The sequence below is a fragment of the Nicotiana attenuata genome, unplaced genomic scaffold, assembly GCF_001879085.1.
Source record: "Nicotiana attenuata strain UT unplaced genomic scaffold, NIATTr2, whole genome shotgun sequence".
In the NCBI taxonomy this organism is placed as follows: Eukaryota; Viridiplantae; Streptophyta; class Magnoliopsida; order Solanales; family Solanaceae; genus Nicotiana; species Nicotiana attenuata.
The window spans coordinates 251,670-262,342 of record NW_017671299.1 but is presented as its reverse complement, the minus strand read 5'-3'; the positions used below and the strand labels follow the sequence as shown (position 1 = coordinate 262,342).

At 33.8% G+C, this 10,673-nt stretch overlaps 2 protein-coding genes across 3 annotated transcripts in view; one reads left to right on the top strand and one right to left on the bottom strand.

The window, feature by feature from the left end:
• The window catches only part of LOC109207387 (F-box protein At3g54460), a 23,225-nt gene extending 17,491 nt beyond the window's left edge, over positions 1-5,734 (top strand). Inside the window, exon 9 of one of the 2 annotated variants that reach the window (XM_019370296.1) lies at positions 5,413-5,734. The gene's annotated coding sequence lies outside the window, so the exon portion shown is untranslated. Of the gene's footprint in view, positions 1-5,233 lie in introns of both variants that reach the window. The other variant, XM_019370295.1, reaches the window with a different exon arrangement.
• Positions 9-4,875, bottom strand: LOC109207388 (zinc finger BED domain-containing protein RICESLEEPER 1-like). The gene is made up of 2 exons (XM_019370297.1): positions 1,517-4,875; positions 9-1,426 (listed from the first exon to the last, which is right to left on the bottom strand). Exons 1-2 carry the CDS (start codon positions 2,136-2,138, stop codon positions 1,380-1,382), a joined length of 669 nt encoding a protein of 222 aa, XP_019225842.1. The 5' UTR covers positions 2,139-4,875; the 3' UTR covers positions 9-1,379.
• Positions 5,735-10,673: the final 4,939 nt, after the last annotated feature.

Sequence of the window (10,673 nt, the reverse complement as noted above, 5' to 3'; positions counted from 1 at the left end):
CCCCCCCCCCCCCCCAAAGGTTGGCGTACTGGGTGAAACACAATCCACTTTCTCTTGGTTGTACGGCATTTAGTTTTTGATGAAGCCCAAATTGGTATCCAGTTAGAATGATGTATTTCTTGAATATAAGTAAGTTTGACAAATCTGAACTGGAAAACCTTATCGAGTTTGCTCCTACAAAATATTGGTGAGTAAGTTGTTTTGCTGCTGTTATAATCCAATATCAGAGTTAGCCGCCTGATGTTCTGAGAAGCCTTTTGATTTCCGGAAGATTCAGCTATTGGTTACCCAGCATGGAGTCCTTTTTAATATATACCATATCGTTAGGTACTTTTATCTCTTCCTCTTAAAATTCGTGTCCCTCGAGAAAACAGTTCAATTCTGACTTTAAGAAAAAGCAGTTCCACTCTGTACATCACTATATTGTGTATTTCCGTATTTATAAATTAGTAGTGTCTCCAAGATGAAAGTCCTGGTAATAGGGGTGTGCATTCGATATTCGATTTTGACCCTTATCGACAATTACTTATCGATTATCGATTTGTATATATGCTTATCGTTATCGTTTCAATAAGGTTTTAACTTTTTCGATTTCAATTTATCGATTGTTGGGGCTTATCGATTCGGTTATCGATTACACCAATAAGAAAATTTGCGGGATTCAACGGAAAGTATATCGCTGTGATGACTACAGAAGAATACGCAAATAAAGAAAAATACCTGTTTCTACATCAAAGAAAAAAGGGTACCTGACTAAAATGTATAATTAAGGCCAAAGTTTATATGGTAAGTAGACCTACCAGGATGAGTAGAAAACTGCCTTGACAAGAAGGCAATGGAGAAGAAAATAATGTGCATCACTTGAATAATACATGGACACAAGCAACTTCCAAGGCTGCGTGATGAATGCAACTTCCAATAGTATAAAATAAAAGTAGTAGAAACATTAATTAGTTCCTTAAAAACCCAAAGAAAGTGACAGAAATGAACCAAGTATTATGTATTGTTTCAATTAAGCCACAGAGGACAATGTTGAGGACAATATTGTCCAGGGAATAAGATAATTGCATCCACAAATACACAAAAAGGACAGCAATGACAAAGACACATGTGGCAATCCTTGAAAAAGTCAGTTTATGTCATAAACTGAATTCATAATCTGGGAAGCATTGTCATCAGGCCTTGTCTTTAATAAGACTATACTCGAACACATGGAAGCAGCTGAAGAAGAGCCATTGAGTCCATCTGCAAATGGGCAGCAAATCAATAATTAACCCTCAAGTTATTAAAGAGAAAAATATTAAGAACTTTGTAATACATCACATTCTTTTACAAGTATATTACTTAAAATGGAGAACTTACATAGCAGCTAACAAACTCTAGCAAACATCGTCGGTGGAAGCTTCTTTGCCAAGATTAGTAAAATCTAATAAGAATATATATTAACAAGTCAAGCAATTAATATATTATTTAACTATCTTAAGCAATACAATAAAATTAATTAAAATATACATACCTTCCTCGAGTGTCTCGAGAAAATCTAAATCTTCTTCAACATTTACAGGAAGCGATTCACTCCGAAGCCAATCTTGAAGGCACACTAGAGTTTCAACCAATTTAGGAGTTAATGAACTCCTAAATTGGTCAAGAATACGCCCTCCGGTACTAAATGCACTTTTAGATGCCACACTTGAAATAGGAATAACAAGCTCATCTCGAGCCATCTTAGCAAGAATAGGAAATCTAGGTGAGTTCATCTTCCACCAAGCCAAGATATCAAAGTCCGGCCTTTCATTTTCAGGATCTTCCGCAAGATACTTTTCCAATTCTGTTTTAGAATCTACACCTCCACTTGCAGCTTTATGTTTCCTTATTTCATCTAAAAGTTCACCTAAACCAGGAGTTGAAGTTTCCATTGTGCTGAATGAAGAGCTTGGCAAAGAGGTAGAAACTTTACTACCAGTATCTTTTGAAACCGACTTAGAGACATACTCATTAAACAATGAACTCATATAAGTATGAACCTCTTTTTCAATAATTGTCCCTTCATCTCCAAACATCTTCTTAAGTACAAATCTAACAGTAGTAAACTTGTAGCGAGGATCCAAAACACAAGCAATGAAAATTATTTTGTTCATTTTTGTTGGTTCACCCCAATACTTCTCAAAATTTTTTCACATACTTGATGCCATCTCACTCAAAAGTTCATCTTGAGTTGTTATTAATCAATTTAAGTAAACAGCAACTTGACCAATTTCAAGGAAATGGGCATTTGATGTTACATAAAGTGATCCGGACACCTTCAAAGTGAGATTATAAAATATTTCAAGAAATTGTGCAATTCCTCTTTACATCATCCCAATCAGTTCTTGTAAGCATACCTACAGGCTTTCCATCTGAAATAGCATCAAACATAAGATAATGTGACAAGCCGGTATCACGATCAGAATATTCTTTAATTGCACATTCATATTCAATAGCCCTGCTCAACATCAAGTAGGTGGAATTTCACCTTGTAGGAACATCTAAGCATAAACATTTTTTGACAATATTTTCACTTTCACAACATTCCTGGAACTTCCTCAACCTACCAGGAGACTGTCTAATATATCTGACTGCACATCTAACACGAGCAATAGAAATACCTGACTCTTTTAAACCATCTTTCACAATAAGATTTACAATATGAACCATGCATCTCATGTGAAAGTGTTGACCATTCATGGAATTGGTTCCCCAATCATCTAATTTGTCAGACAACTTCTCCACGGTCACATCATTTGAACTAGCATTGTCAACTGTGACAGTGAAAATCTTTTGCAAACCCCACTCACGCAAATAATCAATAATACACCTTGCCATATCTTCACCTTTGTGACTAGTAATTGGAGAAAAGTTAATTCTTTTATGCATAATCCATTCACTATCCAATCCAATGGGCTGTGATGCACATATAGTTAATTTTTTGAATAGAAGTCCATGTATCAGTGGTAAGACTTACTCTTTGACTTGTTCCTTTTAAGAAACTTCATTAATTTATTTTTTTCCACATTAAAAAGAGCAAAACAATTCCGTGTAACAGTAGTACGAGAAGGAATATGAAAACAAGGTTGTGCCACTTTCATAAAGTTTCTAAAGCGTTCCTTCTCAACAAAACTAAATGGAAGTTCATTAACAATCACCATACGACACAAAGCCATCCTACACTCTTCTTGATCAAATTTCCATGGGAATAAGATCACCTTTATTACCCCCCGGTACTGTTTGATATGGTAATAGTTTTTGACCTTTTTCAACTTTATAAGGATTCCTTGGACATTTACTGATATGACTATTCATTTGTGTCATACTTTTGCCTTTTGTCTCAAATATTCTTGTCCACAAAATCTACATGCATATTTATTATTTCCTTTAGCATCAACTTTTTTTTCAAAAAAATCCCATGCCCGAGATCGTTTTTTCGCTTGTTTTGTAACTGTCGAGTGAGTAGTTGCAGCAGTGTAGACTCAGAACCTCTACTTTCATCAACCACTTGATCAATTTTATCATTTTCAGCCATATGAAGTGAATGAAGAATGTAACTTACAGTCTTAAACGAGTTGAATGAAGCAAAGGTGCAAAGCAACACGAAGTCAGCACTCGTCGCTCTTGACCTAAAAATTATGGCTGGAAAGAAATCAATTTAAATAAGTTCCTTATCAAATTACTAGGAAAAAATAGCTTCAGTTCATTTACACATACTTGCAGTCAACATACATGAATACATTCCAAACTAAAGCTTCAGGGCAGCTTAAAAATACATACTACTTTTAACAGTTGTCTCACCCTACGCTAGATTCTTTATCAGATTCATTAACCTGGCCAAGACATGGTCCCTTTTAAACTCACATCGTGTGATTCATTTTTTTTTTGTGTGTGTGTGTAAAACCAAGAAAAGTAGAGCTTTGCGTCGATTTTTGGCATTTGGTGTTAATCTTTTTTTCGGGGTAGGACTTGAATCATGTGGTTATTATGGGGAATGAATGGTATCATCTATTTGTTGTTTTAATATAACTGTTAATACTACCCTGTATTACCTGATATTGCTCGACTAAATGTCGCAATGAATTTTTTTGAGGATAGGAACTGATGTAGCTCGGTTGTAGGCTTGTAGCTTGTGTTGTTTTGCTCGAGCTATACACAGTTGGAAAATCCTAAAATTATATATACTTACAATAAGTAGATGTGACTAACTAATTACTGACTAATGCCTAGACAGCTAGACACTAACTGCCTTGGGATTGATACGTTTATATTAAGTTGGTAAACGGCATTCACAATGCAAAGATTTACACAGAAAGATTTTCCGATAGAAGATAACGAAACAGAACGAAAGATAATAACGAAGAATAACGAAACGAAACAGATAACGAAAGATAACGAAACAGATTAGACTCTTTACTACCAATAATAACGAAACAGAAAGATTTACACAGAAGGCATTCCTTCAAATAGAAGAGAAAAGAAAAAGTTGAAGAAAGAAATTAGGAGTATCGGAAACGGCAATAATCAACGGCGACTAACTTTCCGACATATTAGATCTCGGTTTGACAGTGGCGAGTGGCGATAGAACAGAGCTAGGTTTGTACTTTGAAAGAAAACGCTGAAGACTGAAGACTGAAGACTGAAGACTGAAGAGAAAGCGGCGCTGAAGAAGGGAGGAAATAATAGGGTTAGCCGGTTAGGGACTTAAGTGAAGGAAAGGGTAGTATTATAGAATAAGGGTATATTTGTCTTTTTAGTATAGCTTATCGGTTTACCGATAAACCGATAACCGAAGAGGACAAAATCGAAATCGAAATCGATAAGGAAAATTTCGAAATCGAAATCGATAAATCGATAAATCGATAACAAATAATCGATTCGATTTATCGATAAACCGATTTGAATGCACACCCCTACCTGGTATGAAGGTTCTAGAGTTTCAAAAGCACTGCCAGGTTTCTCGTGTGAATTTAATTGTAGCCATAAGAAGTCATGGTTCCTGCATTTAAATTATTCTGTCTGTCACCATTGCCTTTAAGCGCCTTTGTTTCCATGACCAAAGGATGATTTCTTGCATTGATACCTGCTGTTTGCTTACATGGGTTTTGCATGATTTTGCTGTGCTTTTGACTTAAGATAGGATAAGGGGAAAAAAGGGAAAAGAAAAAAGCCCTAGGCGCATTAACCTCCTTTAATTGTCATTTAACAGGTTCATGTAGAACCTTGTGAACCTACGAGCTCCAATTAGCAGCGTTGAAAACTTAATTATAGCCCCAAGGATTATACTTTATTTTGGGCTAGTAGCCATAATTTCCAGGTAGTTGGTAGCTGATTTGATTTGTGGTAATCGGTGGCTGATTCCGTTGTTTTGATGAACTGGCACTGGAGGATCTTGGCTATCAAAGACTGGCTATATAATCTGCCGTACAGAGGTTGTGCCAAGACAAATAACTCTCTTTATGCTGTTGTCGCCCTTCCAGATACTTTATCGTTACTTTTATTCCACTGGCGCCGGAGAATTCAGGCATTCTATGTGGTAACCTGAAGTTCTTCAAAGGCATCCCACTTAGAATAGGTAGTTGATATTTGTACATGTATTCATCTGTTCAGAGGAATTCCACTAGTGTGGTATATGCTGAATTTTTTTTCTATTGAATCTTTCATTTTTGGAAAAAAATTCAGTGCATCCGTGAAATTGAAATTGATCATTTTTGCTGAATCTCTGGGCATCCATGTGCACATCTTGTTTTCCTGTTATAGACAATAGATTGCGTCGAGAAAATAAAATCAAGACCGAAAATATTGCAACAATCGTAGTATTTTATTTCGAATATTTGAGTGTTACAATCTCTATGAATCCTCTAATTCTACTTTTTTAATATAAATTCAAGGGCCTTTGAGCTTGATCTTGAATTTGAATTTGATTTATCCGTCACGAACACTTAGATTGTTGCCACGAATTGTATCACGAACAAGTAGCCTTGATCTTGAATGCCTTGTATTCGATTTGACTTCGTTCTTGATCTTGAGTTTGATTGCTTGAACTTGAACTTGATTTGTTCTTCGTTCTTGAGCCTGAACTTGATTTGTTCTTCGTTCTTGAGCCTGAACTTGATTTGTTCTTCGTTCTTGAGGTTGAACTTGATTGCTTGAACTTGAACTTGATTGCTTGAAGCTTGAAACTTGTGGAGGAATTTGCAGCGTTTGATCCACGAGCTCTTTCTTGCTTCTTGTTATAGCTTCTGGTATCTTTTCTGAGTTATGAAGACCCCTATTTATAGTTGTCGAAGGGAAGAGTCATGATAAGAACAAACTCTTTCCAACCAATCAAATTGAAGTGTGACATAACCGCATTTGATTGGCCAGAACATGTCACTTGCACACGTGGCGCGATTTCATTGGCCTTTCAGTGTGACTGGGCTTGCTTTGTCATTTTGACACGTGACATGGTCTTATTGGCTCTTTCGTTTGACTTGGCGTGCCATGTCATTTGACACGTGGCATTAAGCTGGGCCTCTAGGAAGGTGACATCTTGGGCTTAATGAAGTGGTCGACTTTAGCCCAATTAAATGGGCTAGCCCAATGGATTAAGACTTATTTATTTAAGAGAAATTTTTATAAAGCACTATCTTTTAGTAGTAATTAGCCATCTATAGATACGATTTGTTATATTACGAATTATAGATACCTTTTCTGTGGTTATAAGATGTATTTGATGTATTTAAGCTATTGTATTCATGAATACAGTAGCAAAAATAGGCGTGAATCAGGGAAGTCTAGCTAATCAGTTGTTGTATTCGAGTGTATTCGACTGTATTCAAAGCATGAAACATAGGATTACAGCTGGACATATTATTGTATTCGACTGTATTAACGACGTGAAACGAGGGATTATACTTTTTTAAACGGAAAGTGAATCAATTAACATAATAGACTCCTAATATAACTCAACAAACTCAATTATAACACAAATTTTGTATTTTCAGTTATAAAAAAGATTCTCAACCGAAAAATACCCCAAAAACATAGCAATCTTCATAAAAATTATAATACATCTGAATACAAAAATTATAGTAATTAAAAAACAATATATATGAATACATTCATGGCATACAGCGAGACAGTGAAATACAATGAAATACATAGAATACAGCGGGATACATTGAAATACAATAAAAAAAAAGATAGTGAATACAATGAAATACATGGAGTACAACGAGATACATTGAATTACAATGAAAAAAAAGACAATGTGAAATACACGAAAATACAGCGTGATACATTGAAAATATATTGAAATATATTAACAGAAAATCAAGTTGCTCAGTCCCAAATTCCATGGTCTTTGTTCAAGAGCAAACCCTAATTTCCGGCGAATCCGCCGTTGAGCAAATTCGCCTTTTTTATGCCTGCGGCGGAGATCACAGTGACATCAAACGGACGCCACTCCATTATTGAATTCTTGATATTATGTCTAATATGTAGTACATTCAGGAAAGGGAGGGAATTGATTAAAAAAACTTTTTTCCCTTTTTTTTCTTGTGATTTAGATGGATTTTTATGGGTGCAATAAAGAGAAGTTTTAAGCTTCCACAAAATCCAAAAATAGGGCAAAAAAGAAATGAACAACGGAGGCCACATGCCTGGAATGGCTATTGCGCCGCCGCCATCAGTTGCCATGAACAACGCCACATGAGGAGGTTGATGAAGAACCATCGACATATGATGATGCACATGACATTTTTCTGGGTAAAGAAGGTGGTGCGGCCGAGAGTAGTGAATTAGATTGAGGGAAGAGAATGACATGTATCAAAGTAGAGAGAGAAAGAAAATATTATAACTGAATAGCGTATTTAGTGGCTTAGGGGTAGGAGGTAACCAAAAATAGATATTTTGCTATAAACATTAAAAGGCATCTATAAAATATAATTTTTTTAAATGGTATTTATTTAAAATAAATAAGGTGTTAACCTTTGCTATAGAAGGTAAAAATTCCTTTATTTAGCCCATCTGTATTGGACTTATATAATTAATTCAATTATATCAGCCGATAATATTTATTTAGACCAATATATCTTGAATTTAAAATATAGCCCAAATCATTTTACATATTCAAAATTTTAGTAAAATTTATATGTCTACAAATGCCCCTACTTCAAGTATTGTCGGAGCATAAACTTGATTGTTAACGACAAGGCCTTGAAATATCAGTGAAGTCCCAAACAAGGGTGTCAAACTAGAGAGCTTCGAACGGAATAATTTCCACAACTAACTTGCACTTTGCCTTAAAAGTATTAATGATAATTCATATTTGAACAAGAATAAAATAAAACTGTAATGATTGAAATTTAGTCTATACTAGAGGGAGATTGCCCGTGCATTGCACGGGCCCGACGCACGGGCCCGACACATTAGGTAATTATTCAGCTATTATTAAATTATATGTGGTACCAATAAAAACGATGTTCCATATAGGGAAAATGTACTTCACCATAACGAAAAGAATACTGCATCATGTGCATAATAGGACAATATTTTGAGAAGGTAACAGGATAATTTTCTCTACAGTATCTGCAAAAGAGAACATAAGAGCACTACACGCCTGTAGTGATATTATTTTCAACTATAGCCAACTATTAGATACAATATTCAAGAAATAGGAAAAAATTTATCCTCAAACACAACATACACATATTTTAATCCACTAGTTTTAGGGTATGTGCGTTGCACGTGTGTATTATGTCTTATAGTATAAATTTTTAAAAACTACATAAATTATTAAAGCATGTATATGAAGTATAAACAAAGAATGAAGGCTAAAAAGTGTTAGATGAATTAGCAAACTGTGAACTCAATATTAACTATTGAGTGTTATGCTATCACAACTTGTTAAATGCCATTGCTACCAAAATCAAAATTTCGGACCGGAAGTCTGGAAACAAAAATAGAGGTTTGGTAGCAACCATAGAAAATAATGACAATAAAGCAAAAGGTCAGCTATCTCATAAAAATATAAAAAACTTTTATTTGTCTGGGTAGCTCGAACTAACGTCTTTGTTTAAACTCCCTTTTTTTAGAAGGCGTGTTTGTTAAATTTCTTTTAAGAAGATTTTGTCATTTTTAAGAAATTATTAAATATTTTTCAAAGAAAAATAGTTTTTTCACTCTGAAAACACTTAAAAATCTTGCCAAACACTTTTAATTATCCAAAAAATAAAGTTTTGGAGCGATTTTTGAACTTTGCTCGCTTGGCGTGTAATGTCCTAAGAAGTTGATGATGTTCTGAAATCTAAATATAAAGAACCAAAAAAAAAATTAAAATCATCCATCGAAACAAAAATGCCAGGAGTGATTAAGGAAGATTTTTGTTCATATGTAGCACCTCAAACTATTATCCATTACAAAAAAATATTGAGAGAGAGAGAGAGAGATCGGAAAAAATAAAGTGTTCTGCCAATGAATCACTTAGCCCAAGTTGTTGTCACTATTGAAAAATTGAGATGCAACATCAAAATTAAACATGACTTGTTGCTATCAATAGATCCTACTGTAAGTTATTCTAAATACAACAAAAAAGAATATGATGTAGGGTTACAAAACTATAGATAAATTGAAATAATAGCTAATATATATATAATTTTAATTCTTTCGCTGGTAAATACTTTGTTATAATAATAGCCTACCTTCTTTGTCCTTTAGTATCTCGATAATTTCTCTTTTTAACAATCCAGAGTATACTTTTATTTTCCAATTTTTTGTTGCTTTTATGATATAGATGTATTCGAAAAAATCAAGAAAATAAAATATTCAACCCATTAGAGCTTTATGCTTCACAAATATCGGCAAATAACAAATGTTGAAACTTTCAGTGTCCGTTATCTTATATTCTTTATTATTTTAAAATTTCTATGGTCATTTCTTCCTTACATATGACTTTAATAATGCCAATGATTAAGGTGCGACATAACATGCTCCAACACTGAAGTAATACGAAACCTCTTATTGATTGTCACGAATTAGATAATTTGGCAAAGCACATTCTAATTATGAAAATTAATATTTATGACAATATAATCATCAATTAGTAGATAAATGACATAATATATCATGACAATAGAGACTGAAATTAAAAAAATTATGAAAGAAATTAGACCAGTTAGAGAGACTTACTGCTCTATAATTCTTCTTGCTATGCAGAATAGTTTTTGACCTATCACTTTCATGAAAAACACACATAAAGATAGAATTAGTAATTTAAAATTCATACGAATAATTCAAATAATTTCCAAAGAAAGAAACAATAAGGTATTCTATCTATCTATACAATGAACATAACTCGATAATTAATATATATCTGTTTGGACACTAAAGAACATAATTAGTTTGAATTCAAGACACAATAAATTATCAAACAACAATTGCAAAAAGTCAAAAAAAAAATCGAAACAAATTAAATATACATTAAAAGGAGAAATTTGAGGAATGATGAAGTACCTACGCATGAAGGCAAATTGAAATAATGAACAGAGAGGAAAATCTTCAAAAGAGTGACTGGTTTAACGCAATCATACAACTCAGCAACTTAAAGAAAATACTTATAGACCGAAAAGAGTTTAAAAATTTATCAAAATTTTAACCTAAAATGTTTA

Bases quoted from the DNA above. Each gene is read 5' to 3' on its own strand.
- LOC109207388 (XM_019370297.1), bottom strand. From the start codon at position 2,138: ATGAACAAAATAATTTTCATTGCTTGTGTTTTGGATCCTCGCTACAAG. The intron at 1,427-1,516 runs GTATGTATATTT...TATTCTTATTAG, and splicing joins TCTCGAGACACTCGAGGAAG to ATTTTACTAATCTTGGCAAA.